This window comes from Arachis hypogaea, chromosome 2, assembly GCF_003086295.3.
Source record: "Arachis hypogaea cultivar Tifrunner chromosome 2, arahy.Tifrunner.gnm2.J5K5, whole genome shotgun sequence".
Classification (NCBI taxonomy): Eukaryota; Viridiplantae; Streptophyta; class Magnoliopsida; order Fabales; family Fabaceae; genus Arachis; species Arachis hypogaea.
In genome coordinates, this window is record NC_092037.1 from 2003482 (window position 1) to 2020643 (window position 17162).

General features: G+C 24.6%; 2 protein-coding genes across 2 annotated transcripts; one reads left to right on the forward strand and one right to left on the reverse strand.

The window, feature by feature from the left end:
* The first annotated feature begins 1575 nt into the window (after positions 1 to 1575).
* Positions 1576 to 2373, forward strand: LOC112761918 (epi-neemfruitin B 7-O-acetyltransferse L7AT-like). Its single transcript, XM_025808215.1, has one exon. The coding sequence runs from the start codon at positions 1576 to 1578 to the stop codon at positions 2371 to 2373; it is 798 nt and encodes a 265-aa protein (XP_025664000.1).
* A 2285-nt stretch (positions 2374 to 4658) lies between these two features.
* On the reverse strand, positions 4659 to 10083 carry LOC112761935 (palmitoyl-acyl carrier protein thioesterase, chloroplastic-like). The gene is made up of 6 exons (XM_025808216.1): positions 9790 to 10083; positions 7190 to 7323; positions 5627 to 5740; positions 5290 to 5461; positions 5130 to 5198; positions 4659 to 4928 (listed from the first exon to the last, which is right to left on the reverse strand). The coding sequence occupies exons 1-6, from the start codon at positions 10081 to 10083 to the stop codon at positions 4659 to 4661; spliced, it is 1053 nt and encodes a 350-aa protein (XP_025664001.1).
* Between the last annotated feature and the right edge of the window lie 7079 nt (positions 10084 to 17162).

Here is a 17162-nt window from a genome sequence, read left to right on the forward strand (position 1 = left end):
ATCAAATTACCTAATTAATTTTTTTATTAATATTAAATGTTATAAAAAGTAAATGTTTTTATTAGAGTAATGACTGAAATTAGTGTTAAGTAATTTTTCATTGCAAAAAACTTTAGTCTTCAATAAATATTTTTTTAACAAATAATTTTTTAAATTCTTATTTTGTTAGATAAATCATTGTCTATATAAATTTTATTAACTAACAGGAAATTTTTACCTAATTTCTTATTTTTCAGTATGAGTGACGAGGACCATAGTTATTTATTTAAACTATAATTAGGAACCAACTAATCTAGCTTAAACTTAATAATACCGTTCTTCTTAACAAATGTGGTTAATTTAGTAGGTATGAAACTTAAAAATTCTTCTTCCGTGCCGAACATGCATTATTGCTAATTCCGCAATACCATATTAGTTCACAGAAAAGATTTCATGGTGTTTCACATAAATTTATAAATGTGATTTACCATTGAACATATAGTTTAGCTTACAAGAATTTGTACCTGTACAATTAATTAATTATTTTATGTTCAATCACTAATCCGTCTATATTTGTTGGGAGTTTAAATCTCATGTTATGCATGTAGTAACCTATTATCTAAAATATCATAAATATATATATGATCAAATTTTAGATATAGAAGATGTGTTAAAATTTAACACAAAAAATTTACTAGTAAACTATAGTAATGTTAGAAAGATAACAACATAAAATTTACTAGTATAATATTTATAATTATATATTTATTATATTTAATATTACTCAACTATTTTAACAAAAATTAAGAAATATAAAATAAAATAAATTTAAACTATTTTATATTGATTTTTTTAATTATTTTTTAAATATTTTTGAATAAGTTAATAGTCTTACCTAACTTGAATAAAATTGTTTTTAATAAGAAGACACATAGATGATTAATCAATTTAATTTGATTTAGTAGTCAATTTGACTTGATTAAGTGACTAATTAGCATTTACTTAAATAAGTATGACTAATTAATTTTTCTGACGTGGATATAAAAAATACCAAACAAAAAAAAAGAGGACATGTATGCTTTAAAATATATTCATATATGATCAGGCAATGATAAGTTCTTCTAGAAAATAAAGGGGCCTAATGCTGTATATATAGACATATCAACCAGATTAAAATGCACAACTACAATATAACTTTCCTTCTCTGTCTCTTCATAAGCTATATAAAGCTCATTATTTTAGCTAAACAATGGAAGAAGTTAAAGTTGAAATCATTTCTAGAGAAAATATTAAACCTTCTTCTTCTACACCCTCTCACCTAAAAATCTTGCAAAAGTCATCCTATTTTACACCTCACAAAATCTCTCTGGATTCCCTAAGAGATTAGAGTTACTTAAACAATCATTATCTGAAACACTAACACAATTCTATCCTCTTGCTGGAAAGATCAAAGATAATTTGTCCACTGATTGCAATGATGAAGGTGCTAACTTTGTAGTAGCCAAAGTGAATTGTCCTATTTCAAAGTTTCTAAAGAAGCCTGATTTGAATACACTGAACAAGTTTCATCCAACTACTCCATACTTCAAAGAAACAATGATAGGAGATCATGTGACTAACATTCAAGTTAATATCTTTGATTGTGGTGGAATTGCAATTGGATTTTGCATTTCTCATAAGATCATTGATGGTGATTCACTTGACACCTTCCTGAAGGTGTGGACAGAAAAAGCCGGCTGCAACTACAATTCAGAACTGTTGACAAAACCAAACTTTGCTACAAATTCATTGTTCCCTACAAGTACTTTACATTTCAGAGACTTGTCAAGAAAAACATGGGGTTCCATTTTTAGGAAAGAAAAATGGATCACAAGGAGGTTTTTGTTCAAAAATTCAGCTATTGCCACCCTCAAGACTCAAATAGTGGCAAAATCTTCATCCAACCCATTGAAGAATTCTCCTAATACTCCTTCACGTGTTCAGATAATTTCTGCATTGTTCTGGAAGTATTTCATGGCTGCATCAAAGGATCAATTTGGAACTCAGAGGCCTTCTATTCTGCTGAATACGATGAATCTTCGCCGAAGAATGGCAGAGTCTCTGCATCCTAAAAATTCTATAGGTAATTTTCTATGGTTGACAATTTCAGAACACAAGAGTGAGCATGAGTTGAATTTGAATGAGTTGGTGAGTAAAGTGAAGAAGTCAATTGAAGAAATTGATATGGATTTTGTTGCAAGGTTGCAAAGTGAAGAGGAAAGGAGATCAATCATAGAAAATTTTCTTAGGAAAATGAGTTTGTCTAATAATAAGGGTGTTGAGGCATTGGAAGGATTACTCACTTATGCAACTCTTGATCCAAGTCCTTTGGCAATGTCTAACTCAAGGTTATAGGCATGAATCTATTCATTTTCTTTTTTATCATTAGCCACATCTTGTTCATAATAGAAGAGAATGAATTGACTAATAAAATTATTATAGTGTGTTTAATTTCATGTTTTAGTCAAAACTTCTTGTAATTCTCACAATAAGGTGGGGTAATGATTATTATTTATTAAGCTCCATATATTATATAGTAAAGAAAAATGAATATATTTTATGCTTTAATAATTAAGTAGTCTCTTTGGTTTGGTTTGTAAGTTCTTCATATTTCGGATGTTTTGAAATTTTGAATTTTTTTTCCCTTTAAATTGATGTTAAAGAAAAAGTGAATATAAGAAGTTTGTGTTCATGCAATTAAGAAGAGAGGTTAATAACACGTTCTATAGATATTAGCCAAAAGAGCTTATAATTCCCATAGTATTTGAACTCCGAGACAAAGGAGATGAAATATAACGTGTATATTGATACGTACATGTTTCATGCAAATGAACTTATATTAACAACTAGAAAATTACAATATTATTACCACTACCATTAATACTACTCTGCCACTTGGTAAGTACGAAAAAGATAGGTGTCCAAGTTTTTTCAATCAAAATTTAAGTTAAGTGATTAATAATACAGAAGTTTACTCTCTAATAACCAGTTTAATTAAAATTTGACTACATACATATGATTTGTACATGTATCCGTAGCAGGATTCAGCTACATGAGGCTAAGTTGGACTATTATCATGTTTGTATTATAACTCTCTGAACAAATTAAAACGGTGTACTCTTTTAGAGAGTGAGATATCTAATTAGGGAGGTCAATGAAGCGGGGAGAGAACGGGGGCGAAAAATGTCTATTTGCTCTTCGTCTTCGTCTCATTCCGTTCCTAAATTTGTTTTTTGTCCGACTGTCCCTGTTTTGATTTTTGCTATAGGAAGTGTTAGTATTATAAATGTGAAGTGTATAAAATTAGTCTCATATTAAAGAAAATAAAAAAAATGAAAAATTTATAAGATGAGAGATCATTAATTAATTATTTATTTCAATATTTAGGCTGAATTTGGTAAAATTTTTTGAAGTATTTATACTTATCAAAATTAAAAAAATCTAATATAATAAATATTCAAAATTACCATTATTAATTATTAACACCAGATTTTATTTATTTTCTCACACATGTTTTCTACTATTATATTGTCATTGGAATCCTCGTATATTTCTAATTTTTTAAGCTAACTTTCACAAATTCTAATACAATTTTCATATATTTTTTATTTGTATTAGGTATGAACTTCTATTTATTTATATTATTTTTTGTGCGTTGTTTTTTCATTTTTTAGTAGATGTTTGTTTTTTTTTATTCTTTGAAACGTGAAGAAGGAGACCTGATTTATGAAACCAATCATAAAATTTTCTTACTCCAACTTCATGAACATTAATCAAAATTATAATAACAACATATATATACACATGTAAATATAGATATATAATTTTACTTGAGATATGTCCCATTTTCTATGATTTGTAAAAGTGAGTCAATATATATAGATACATACAAGTTTTATTATTGACTAATGATAACTCTATTCATATTAATATAGAGAGTAAATCAAATAAATATTTAAATTATTGGTCTCTAAAATTTGAAAAAAAAAGATTATTCTTTGTTATAAATATATTTATTATAATTTTTTTAATTTTTAAAGCTGTTTTACTAAACACAATGGTAATGCTTATGCTTATTAAAAATTATTTTTAATGTGATTTTAACAAATGCAAATATTACAACTTTTAAAAAATTATTTTTTAAAATACATCTTTCATAAACTATTTTCAAAAAATAAACCCAGTTTTACGAAACCAAGTTTTAGTTGGCTGGTTGGTTGTTTAAGACGGGTAGCATTTTTGTTTGGCTATCAATTTTTTTTAATATAAAAAATTAATTTTTAAATAATTTAATTAATTAATTTTTTATTATAAATTTATTATCTTTAAAATTTATTTTTTAAAAATTTAAAATTTAAGATGTAGATTTAATTAAAATAAAAAATTGATTGATATTAAGCGAAAAAAAAATTCTCTTGTTAAACTCTTATACATAAAAATTGTACTTAAGCAATTTCCATAATCGAAATATCTAGAAGAGTTTAGAAAAAAAATTAATGGTTATAAAAGCAATGCGCATTATTATTACAATAGGTATAATCCTTTTTGTTTGATAACCATTAAATTAACACGCTAGTAACAACAGAGACACACACTCTCCCCATAAATATATAGAGACTAATGCAATTTTCAGGTCCCAATTACAAGTCTTTAATGGAAGCTTCTGGAACATGATTAAAAATGTCAAAGTTGTGAGTAAGTTTGGATCTCCACTTAGTCCTTCCCCTCAAAATCTCAACACCATTTTCAAATCGAACCATATGATTGTACTCAACATTATTATTACTATTATTATTGTCACTGCAAACTTCAGCTAGAGATTGTAATTTGCTGTCTATCTTACACTCCCTCTTGAATTTCAAACTCATGGAAGATAACTCATAATTCATCAAGATTGATTCTGGAATACCCTGCATATTTCAAATTAAAAGCAAAGGCCATTTTGTATCAAATTAAATAATAAATATAAAAATTAATTATTTACTTTTAATTTTTGAGGATTGAAAATTTAGGACTAGAATTTATAATTTAGATTAAAAAATTAGTTTATATTAAGTAGAAAAAATTAATTGTCTAGTTAAATTCTAATGAAAAAGAAATTAATTATATACCTCTAGAATCCAACTGATGTACTTCGCATTATTAACATGAAAATTTACATCTATATCACTCCATTGTGGCTGAAAATTAATACGCACACATTATATGATATAAATTTAGAAAATTAATCAATAATAAATAATTATTTATAAAAAAAGAAAACATGCATACCCTTAAACCAGTACAAATATAATCTGCTGTAGTATCATCAAGTTTAGGTATTTTTTTGTGATCATCTTCTATAATAATTCTGGAATTTACAAGATAGGACTCAAGTTCCCTTCTGATTTCTTCTGGCATTTTGGATAATCTTCTTGTCAATTTGTTCATCAAGACAGAAACACTGCATAGACAGTATCAAAATCCAAATCCAAATCAATTGATTATAAGTTTTCTAACAAGTTGTACTAATTCCAAAGTGTTTTGCATTGAAAGGTACACAAGCTAAAGAAACATAAATGCATGAAGTCGCATAACATAGTAGTTGGGAAAGATTTGATTTATATACCTTGAGGCTGTATTCAAGACTTGATTTGTTTTGAAATCTCGCATAATCCAATTGAAGCGCACAGCATTCATTCCTGCTGTAGATACCCAAGTTTCCACTTCAACTACATCATCCCTACATACAAATATATATTAATCCGCACTTTATATTCATGAACTACTATCATGTATGGATATCGACACGGGACACGAATTTTAAAATTTTACATGATACGAGAACAGCATACATATAAAATATAAAGTATTTTTTAGATAAATTATAATGATATTTTGATATTTTATTGATATTAAAATAAATTAAAAATTTTAATTATTTTTAATATCTTATTTTAATTATATCAAATATTTAAAATATTTTTTTATTTTAATAAATAATAATATATACTATATCTAAATTTATTTTAAGAATATATGTTAAGAATAAGACTGAACACGCGCTGACACGTGATGGTATTTAAGTGTGTTCAGGCGTGTTTGGAGAAGAATTTTATTTTTTATAAAGACACAGTTGGACACAGCAAACATGCGTGTCGGACGAGTGTTAGTAAGTATCGTGTCCGAAATGTGTTCGACACGCAAAAATGATAACTCAGTAAAGTGTCCGTATTTCATAGATGAAACATAAAGAAGCTAAGATTGCAAGAAATTTTTTTTTCTCGGATAAACGTCAAAAACAAATTAAAAAAAATTAAATGAGAAAATATGACAATAACATCCCAAAAGAAAACTATAAGAATTCAACCAAGACCAGACCTAAAAAATTTTCATATGTTGCTATTTAATATACAGAGAGAGAATATATATACATAGACTTCTTAATTACTTAAGAAAGCAGCATGTTGCTGTTTAATTTGTAGAGAAATATTAGGTGAATAAGTTATTTTTATAATTAAATTTAACTATTTTTTTATGTGTTTTCTTTTTTTTTAATTGATTTTTATCGTGTCAATAAATTATTATAAATCAATTTAATTAAGTTTAATTATCAAAATAACTTAATTAATCATAGTACTGTGTGAACAATATTATTCACATAGTATTATATTATGATTACATGTTATATCCTATGTGTAGAAATAATTTTTACTTTGACAAAACTAATATATTCATAAATTATTTTTGGATGCAAAATTTGAAAAAATTATAGATATTCTCGATACAAATTATAATTCTTACATTAATATATTAATTATTGAATAATAATTTATTAATGAATATTTATAATAAAGCCATTTAATTTGATCTGATGCGATATAAACTAATTAAAGAGAGTAAATCTCTTTTTATCTTATTCTCAGAACATCTAATAATAATTCATTATAAATGTATAACAATCTTGTTTCACAGTCAAATATCAATCGATCTCTTATAAACTACTCAATCAAATCCAGTGATACATATATTATAGAGTCATTATTATTCATTATTGTAAAGATATCAATACGAATATAATACTGTAAACTATTAGATGATTCAATATATTTAACTAAATATATTTAATTATCTATTTAAAAATTTACAATATCATTTTCTACGAGGGTTCTCCAAATATAGAAAGACTTACCATTTAGGATAACGATAAGTTAAAACCTGCATTTCACTATAAACCCATACTAAGTTCCTTTTGATCATTTCTTTGGTAGTACCAGCTACATCATTATAGGCCCCAAGTGTCTTACCGTGATAAATCATAGAGCCCTAAAAAACAAATAATAGAGCCAAATGAGATAACAATATTATTGTATCGGTTCCGCTACGTTACCAATAGCATATCTGCCAATTTCTGTCAACTTTTATTTATAATTGTGTTTTATGGAAGTGTGTTCATGGATGTGTCTAATAAAAATGTCTTTTTTATAACTGTGTTTAATAGAAGTGTCTTTATAGATATATTTTCTGGATATGTCTCTTTATATATGTATTTAAAATATATTAATTATTAGACACATCTACGAACACAAGAGTTGGCAAAAGTTGGCAGATAATATGTTATACTTTTCCTTATTGTATATGTTACGGATATACCTGTGAATGATAAAGGTTAGCTAAGTTGGTCATAGTTAAGGGAGTTATAAGTTTGTTACTAGCTTTCCTTTTATTCTAGCTAGATTCTGCGTTCTTACGATGAATTTTATTTAATTTTCTCTTAAACAAAAAGTCCATGCTCAAAATTTCAAAAGGGGCTATATTGAATTGGCTCGCATCCGATTTAATTAACCACATTACTTTTCAATGAAAAGTACAATCTTTCTTTGATTAAGAAAAAATTTGCGATTTGATTATGACAGAATGGTTTTTTGAGAATTAATTAATAACTAGATGGTTTAATTTGAAAAAATAAAAAATTATAAAATGGACTTTAATTTTTTAATCAGTTTTGTTATTTGTAAAAAAATTTACTATAATTAATTAAGTATTAATAATAATGATACAATTTATTTCATTCAATAATAATTAAATATGTCGTAGAAAGTAACTAACCTTTTGTTTAGAGAAAAAGGTTGGGTGTAAAATTTACTTTTATATATATATATATAGAAAACTTTAGAAGTAGAAGTAAAATAATATGGTAAAATAATAAAAAATATTGATATTAATATATTTAGATATTTAAATTTTAGAGTATATTAGTTACTTAAATTTCTAATAAGTAAATGTAATTAACACATCTAAAAATATATTAATTTACAAATATTTTATTTTAATATTTTGGTAATATTGCATAAGTAATATATTTATTATTAATACTAGTGTCTAGTCAAACATTTAATATCCATCAAATAACATTTTTATTGATTATCTTTTATATGATACAAAAAAATTATAACTCAGTAACTAAAAAAATTTATAAAAAGTATAACTCGAATGAGCTAATTTAAAATTTTTATTATTTTTTATTTTGATATTTTAATTTTTACTAAAATTATGTGAGAGGGACAAAAAACTTGTAAGAAAAAAGAAAATCAAACCATTACAATTCTCTTTATATGTAAGTATAGATAAAATAATATCTTTTTTTATTAAACAAAAATTCAACTAATTTTTTTATATTTAATTGCAAAGTTGACATTTTATAATATTATGCTAAAAACTTTTTCGATAAAAACAATATTAAATGTATAAACAAAATTAAATTAAAAAAATAATAAAAAATAAATAAATAATATATATAATAAAAATACGAAATACTAATAATCTTATTTATATTTAAAATGTTCAACTTGATTTTGGGTAATTGAATAATTAGATTATTATTAGTTATTATTATTTGTTTTAAATTTATATAATATAATAATGTTTATCATTGTATTAATATCTATAGTAACATAAATGTTTCTTACATATGATTTGTTTTTGAAGTGTGGGGACAAATAAATTATTACAATTGAGGACAATTATCTATACACATATATACTTATTATTGGTTTTTTAAAAATTCAATGACAATTGCCCCACACTAATACATATATAGATCGGTCCCTATCATTTACGTATAAAGATTAAAGAGAGATCAGTTTTGCCAATTTAATATACAACACACAAGATTGGATGTCAATATATATATGTGAGTAAATCTTTTAATATATAAGATAGATATATTACACGAATTATATAATTTTTTATGTATACTTTGTAAAATAATACAATAACAAAGATTACGAATTTCATGAATATAGAATTGAGATCAAATTATTTACTTTATTAACCATGTCTTAATTTATATTATTTTCAAGAACTTGATTAAGTGCATGTTTGGGCGCCATTATTTTGTTAAAAAAATATCTTTTTTTAATGAAAAAAGATCTTTTTTTATTTTTTAACGTGTTTTGCAAATTTCTAGTAATAAAAGTAAAAGCACTAGTAAAATAAAAAAAAAGATCTTTTTTGAGAAGCTGTAATTTACAACTTTTTTTAAAAGGTCTTTTTTCCTTAAAAAAAAAGATGTTTTTCATGTAATAAATAAACAAAAAAGTATTTTTATATTGTTATACCCAAACATAATTGATAGATAAAAAGACCTTTTAACATGAGATATCCAAACATAAAATTACTTTTACTTCTCTATAAGATCTTTTAAAAAAAGATAACTCAAAAAAAGATCTTTTCTTAGAAACTCACCCAAACAAGCCCTAAGAATAATAGTGATCATCAGTAAGTCCAAACCTGAAAATAGTTCATCAAAGTCTCAACAGATGCAATTCCATTAGCATCAACTTCATATGATCTGATGGTAAAGTTTTGACGGATAGAAGATTTGCTAACAACTTTGGAAATCTTATCATCACCATTATGATGATTTTGGGCATTTGCCTTGATTTGTAAGCCACCACAAGAACCACGCTTCACTCCAAGTCCTTGTTTGATGCCCTTTTTTGTACCATAGTTTTGTGATGGTAACATAACATTGTGAAATGCACACATAATGGGTGCAGCAGTAATAATAATCGGTGCCACCATAATGATTTCTGCAAAAGAATAATTAAGAATTCGTTAATATAAACATGTTTTATGCATAAACACATTATTATGTCAATAAAATAATCTTGCACGGTGAAAACTTAGGTCCAGTTGATTTCACGTGAAGTTGATAACTGAGAGTCATTAGATGAAAATTTAGTCAAATCAGTCAAATTATCTAACGACTCTCAGTTATCAACTTTACGTGAAGTCGACTGCACCTAAATTTCCACAGATACACTCTTACAACGTAGGTAATAATTCCAAAAGAAGTAACCAAATTTAATTGGATGAAATCTAAAATATTTTACATAATTAATACATCAAAATTAAATATTTCTTGTCAACCATAAAACAAGCAAATATAGTAGTGGGCAGGGAATTATGAAACTAGATAAACTAAAAATCTAACGCTATATATACTATAATACATACATGTTTTGACACTCCAAAAACTGCCAAAGGAAAGGAGTAAAGTTCAAGGATATAAATAGGCTCCTTTTATGGTTTTCTTCCTGGAATTTTACAAGCATTTTCGTAGAAAAATAAAAGAAAGTTAGGATCGACAATTGTCTAAAGAAAAAATCACTATAATAAAAGAGTTATTTTAATATTTTATTTTTTAACATCATAATTAAATGTCAAAATTAATATATATTTTTTATAAATATCATAAATGTCAAATTCTCTATGTTTTTTTATGAATAATTTGACCGTAGAAAATTATTTCTCAATTTTGATATTCATTTGTTTTCAATTTACTCCATTATTTCTCTTCTTCTTTGGGCTTAATTTTGACATCACACTGCTCTCAGTTTGGGATCATACTACTCATTCTCTATCTTCAAAATCTCAATTTATTTTTCAATTTCAAGATTTCATCTCATTCTTTATTAAAATTTTTTGTTAAGAATATTTTATGGTTAATAAGTGTCAAAATAAATAGTATTTTTTACGGTTAATAAGTATCACAGAAAATATATTCTCAAATTCTTTTAACAAATTATTTTTGAGAGCCAATATTTATCAAAATAAGATTTAAACTTTTTTCACAATTACTTATATTTCAAAAATACTATTTTTGATAAAACTTTTATTAACATATTTTCATAGTTAAAATAGTGTCAAAATTTATTTTTTTTTTACAAATTTTAATTCTTTTTTTACACATATAACCCTAAAAAATAATCTATATTGTTGTAGTGAATATTGGGACCAACATTTAGTTTGTTTTCGCTAACATTAACTAAGTTATAGCTTTTAGTTATAAAAATTCTATTTACTAAAAATTTAGAGTCTATAATTTAGTGTTTATAAGATTAAATTTTTATAATTTAAAATTTAAGATATAAATAAAATAATTTTAAACAAATTAATTGATATTAATTGAAAAAAGGTCTTAAACTTTTGCAAATAGTGGAATATGCAGAGAAAAAATGAACTTCTTTGATAAAATAAATTATATAAATAAAATAAAATAGATTTAATATTATCCAATATAATTATCCTAAATGAGATTTGGTTATATCTAATGTCTTTTGAATACAAATGGAGTTAGGAAACAACCGTTAGCCAGGAGAAGTCATTGTTGCCTGCCAACGATTTATTAGGAATCACTAGCAAAAGCATAATGGTGTCTGCTATACGGGGTGGTAATGAAATGGGTAGAGACGATTTTTGTGTATGTTATTTGATTTTGTTTTATCCTACAATAATTTATATTGAATTTATTCTATTTTTATTCGTGGGTAGTAAAAAATTAAATCTTAATTCTTTTCTGTAGATACTTGTCTCATTTTTATAATTATTAAAATTTAACAAATAAAATTAAATTTTTAAAATTTATATAACTATCATTATATATATAATAAAAATTTAAATATAATATAATATTATTAATTATTTTATATATATTATATATATAACACACACATACTAAAGCAGGTAAGGCGAGTTTTACTTAAACCTGATTCCGTCCTGAATGGGATGGATACCCACAAATTTGGGTAATATTGTCATCCATAGTCTACTTGTTATTTTATTTTGGCATAATTTAGCTTAAAATTCGATTTAATAAATTGTGCTTGTCTTGTTAAAAAATTATTAATTTTTAATTTAATTATGGACAATATATATATATATATATATATTAACTAAAATAATAAATTAAGTTATTTTATATTAAATAATTTATATAACAGTGATCTAATTTATTGTCACAAATACTTGCTGAATTAAATAAGTTATTATTATTTTTTATTTAAAAGTAAATGAAAATAAAATAAAATATATTATTTTCTTTAGATTTTAAAATTTAACGAGTGTTACACTCAAATATAAATAGTGACTTCAGAGTTTTAATCCCCAACATATCAAAGTCACTTCTGTAACTCTTTTTCCATCAAAAGAGTTGTGATTCTACCCTATTAAGGTTACAGAGGACTTTGGTTGAGGAAGATAAAAAAAACCATACTCTTCTAATCATGTTCATAAAATTAGGTATGTTTCCATATTCAAACAATTCTTTCTTAATGATTTAATATAGATGGTCGTGGGGTTAAGGAATTTTAAGAATTTTCAATAAGTGATATCAAAATCATCAATGTAAAGATGGCAACGAGTCTCTATGAAGCAGGACATACCTCCGTCCCTGCTCTCGCCTCCATTATCTGTCTCCGTCCCCACCCTGTATCTGCTGAGGACCTAGATCTCTGCGGATTTTTGTAAAAAAAAAAATTAAAAAAAATAAAAAAAATAAAAATAAAGATAAGTCTCAAATGTCGTTACAAACATAATTTTTATAGTCTTCAAAGACTTAAATAGCAATAATCAACAAATATTTAATACTAAACATATTCATAAACAACCAAACATATCCATAAACAATAATACATAATTCATCACATTGTAAAAACATAATTCTCAAGTCTTCTTTCATTTTATAACGGTCATGAAGGTAAATTCTGATTTACTTGAATCCTACGTTGAAAAGAAAATAATTTAAAATTAAAATTGTATAATAACTCATCAATAAGTCAAGAATATAGAAAAATAGTATATTGTATATAATTTAGTTGTTTACTTACGTCAACATCTCCTTCAATGTTATGAATTGTGTAGCATTTAAATCTTATGTTAGTTGTGGTGCCAAGTTCATTCCAAAACCAATCTTGATTACACATTAAAACCTCTAATGTATTCGGACGTAATCTACTACGATGTGGTGTAACAAATCGACCACCCATACTAAATGAAAACTCAGAAACAATTGTAGAGATAGGAATCGTTAAAAAATCCTTAGCAATAGCTTGCAAAGTAAAAATTTTTGCTCCATTTGATTCTCACCAATTTAAGACATCAAAGTTATGTTTAGTTTGTGGCACTGGTCTCTCTTCAAGACAATAATCCAATTCATTCTTTATATCAATAAATGTGGATTCCTCACTTACATACACAGCAAAGTCCGCTTGCCAAGATTCATAACTAAACTTCCTCCCCCTTAAACCCAAAAGAATTGGTGGCAACATATCTAATTAAGCAGCTTGTTCTATCTCTCTTTCTTTTGTTGGATATTCTAAAACTAAATTTTGCGCTACCCTTTTCACTTGACCAATTATAACACATGCTTCTGTCTCGCCATATATTTTACGAAAAAAAAATATAACAAATACATCTTGTACCTAGGATCCAAAAGAATTTTAATAGCCATAACTATATTAATCATACCCCAATACTTTTTAAACTTAGCTATCATGCTAGTAGCCATCATTTCAATTACCTCATTTTCACAATTTTGCCACTCCATCAAAGCCCATTCAATCACACAAACTTTAGAAAAATAAAGATTTGATGCAGGATAAGTAGTTCTAGAGAAAAATTCATTCACATCAAAAAATATTCTCAATCTTTGAAAAAGTTCATCTGTCATATCCCAATCCTTATCACTAGATAAAGATTTATATTGAATCTTAGGTAATGAAAATTTTTTAAACACATCTCTATACATAATTGTAACTTCAAGCATAAAAATGATTGAATTTCACTTAGTTTTACAATCAAGACAAATATTTTTTTGTAGGGTATTTTAAGTTGCGCACATGTTTTCTTAAATTTTTCTTCTATTTTAAGTGTTGCAGTCCAATAATAAACACTATCCCTCACCCTTTCTGTAACATGTGAAATAAGTTGTAATACATCTTTGACAATCAGATTTAATTTATATGCACAACATCGCATGTAAAACAATCTACCACTCAAAATAAAAATTTTATATGATATTTTAGTTAAAATATTCTTAATCTTAATGTCACTAGTACTGTAATTATTAACAATCAAAGTGGATACCTTCCTATCAAAATTCCAATCCATCGAACAATCTACTAAAAATATCATAGTCATATGGGAAGCATGCACATACATAAATCTACGATGACAATTTAGTATAAAAAAATATTAGAAGTATTTCAGTTATAAACATTTCACAAATTAAGATAACAAAATTAAATATTTAATATTATTATCATACAAGACAGTTTTGTAATTTCTAAAAATCATCAATATAATAGGCCGTGATAGCCATATAACTTTTGTTTTGGTTGCTTGTTATCCACATATTAAGCGTAATTGCAACTCGACTTTTATTTCTTTCAAGAACATTCATTGTCTTAGATCTCTCATCATTGTAGAACTTTAAGATGTCATTTTTCAACGTGTTGTAAGTAATCACCTTAAAGAGAAGTTGCAAAGCATTGCACAATCGTCCAAAGTCAATGTGGTCCACAATAGATAGCGGATACTCGTGACGACAAACCATAACAAATAACTCTTTCCCTGTATTTTCTTAGTCAAATGTATATGCACCAATAACAACTATTTTTTCACTAGTTGTTGGAATTGTCTTCATTATACATTACCTTATATCTCTAGTGGTGCGAATCTTGTACGTTTTGAAGTGATCATACAAGTGCAAAGTTCTTTGTTTTAGGTCACCAAGTAGCTTCGCTTTGCAATAATTACATTCAGTCTTTAATTTTTTCTTGATTTTCACAATTTTAAAGTGATTCCACATAGTGGATTCCACATTTTGGAGGCTAACTTTCTCGTTTATAAGGTTTAAAAGTTTTATTATAGACATCTTTTATAAGTATTGTAAATATTTTTATAAAATTTAAAAATTTTATTATATTTATGAAATTTTGTAACGAGTACAGCTAATTTTTTTTATGAATAATCCTATACATCTAATTTTTTTTAGTTAATTAAATCTAATTAAATTGATTTAATATAATAAAAATAAATTATAGTTAGTATTATTTCAAGTCTTATTATTTAATTTAGTTTGACTTGATTTATAAAATAATTTAAACGTGTAATATTACTCAATTTTTTTATAATCATTGTAAGTATTTTTATAAAGTTTAAAAATTTTTATTGTATTCGAACTACTCATTGCATCTTGCAAGTATAATTAAAATGATGAGTACAACCAAAATTTTATTATTATTGTAAATATTTTTGTAAAATTTAAAAAATTTTCTTCTAAGTATTTTCTATATAATGAGTACACAATTATAAAAATACTTAAAAATTTTGGTTCTACTTAAAATACAAGTTAAGGATCCGTTTAAAAAGTTTTTTTTGAGCTTTTAACTCATGAAAAATAATAATATTAATGTTTAGTATAATTTTTAAAATCAAATTATAATTATTTAAAAAATTATTGAAATAGTTATAGAGAAGTTAAAAAAATAACTTTTTTTATAATAAAAATTTTTTATTATAACTTTTTAAAAATAAATATTTTTAAACTAAAAAAATCAAATATAAAATAATTTATTTATAAATTATTTTTAATATAAATATTTATTATTTAAATTATTTTTTAAAAAATTTTAACTACACTGTTTACTTAAATTAAGTCTAAACCGTGGCAAGTTAGCAATGCATTGAATCCAAACCTAAATTGCTGGACCTTTTTAATAAATGAGGATATAATGCATGTTAAGATAAATCGTGGCAAGTTAGTATGACTTTGTGTGTCTGATAGTAATTTTTAATCAACTATTTATGCCTAACACGATTAGCTCTGAAATCTCTATTAATAAATAATTGTTGCTGTCTATAAAAAATATAGACGCAACCAAATTCCATTAAAAACAACAGGCTAATATTAATTAAATTCATTTTATTTTATTTATGCACGATAAAGTATTAAATTTATTCTTTATATTTAGACATAATTTTATTTTAATTTTTAAAGTTTAAAATATCTTATTTAAATTTAAAAAAATTTTGATTTAATTTTAATATAGTTTTATTGTCAGGTCAAAATTAAATAATTAACAAAATATCCTACATGACAATAATACAAGGACAAAGTCATTAATCTAAAAAATAATTACAAACTCCAAAGGCACCAAATCAATCGTGGATACATCAATACATTTATTTACTATTTTTCTTACAATTTAAATGAAATATTTTTTATAAAACTAAAGAGAATGATAAATAAATGTATTAATACATCCACAATCGACTTTGTGCTTCTAGAATTTGTACTTATTCTCAAGATTATCAACCTTATTCTTGTATTGCTGTCATGTAGGGCATTTCATTAATTATTTAATTTTGACCTCACGGTGGGACTACATTAAAACTAAATGAAACTTTTTTAGATTCAAATAGAACACTTTAAATCTAAAAGACCAAAATAGAATTTTACTCAAACGTAGGAGACCAATTTAATATTTTACCCTATTTATATAATTTATCATCTTTAACTAATGAAATTTATTGTTGGTGGTTGGTAGAAATATTTAAAGGATTTTACTAGGTAGATTTTTGTAAATAAATATGAACAACGGCCTCTAAATTTGATCTAATAAAATAAAAAACACTCTATTTTTAAATTATCTCATAAACTTTAATATTAGAATAACTATCCGTACATTTAAATAAATTGAACATTCAACCATTATTAATTGTACATAAATATATTAAGTTAAAAAATAATTATTTAATTAAAAATAATCAACATAATTATCTATATATTTATTAAATTGAATATTTAATATATTTAT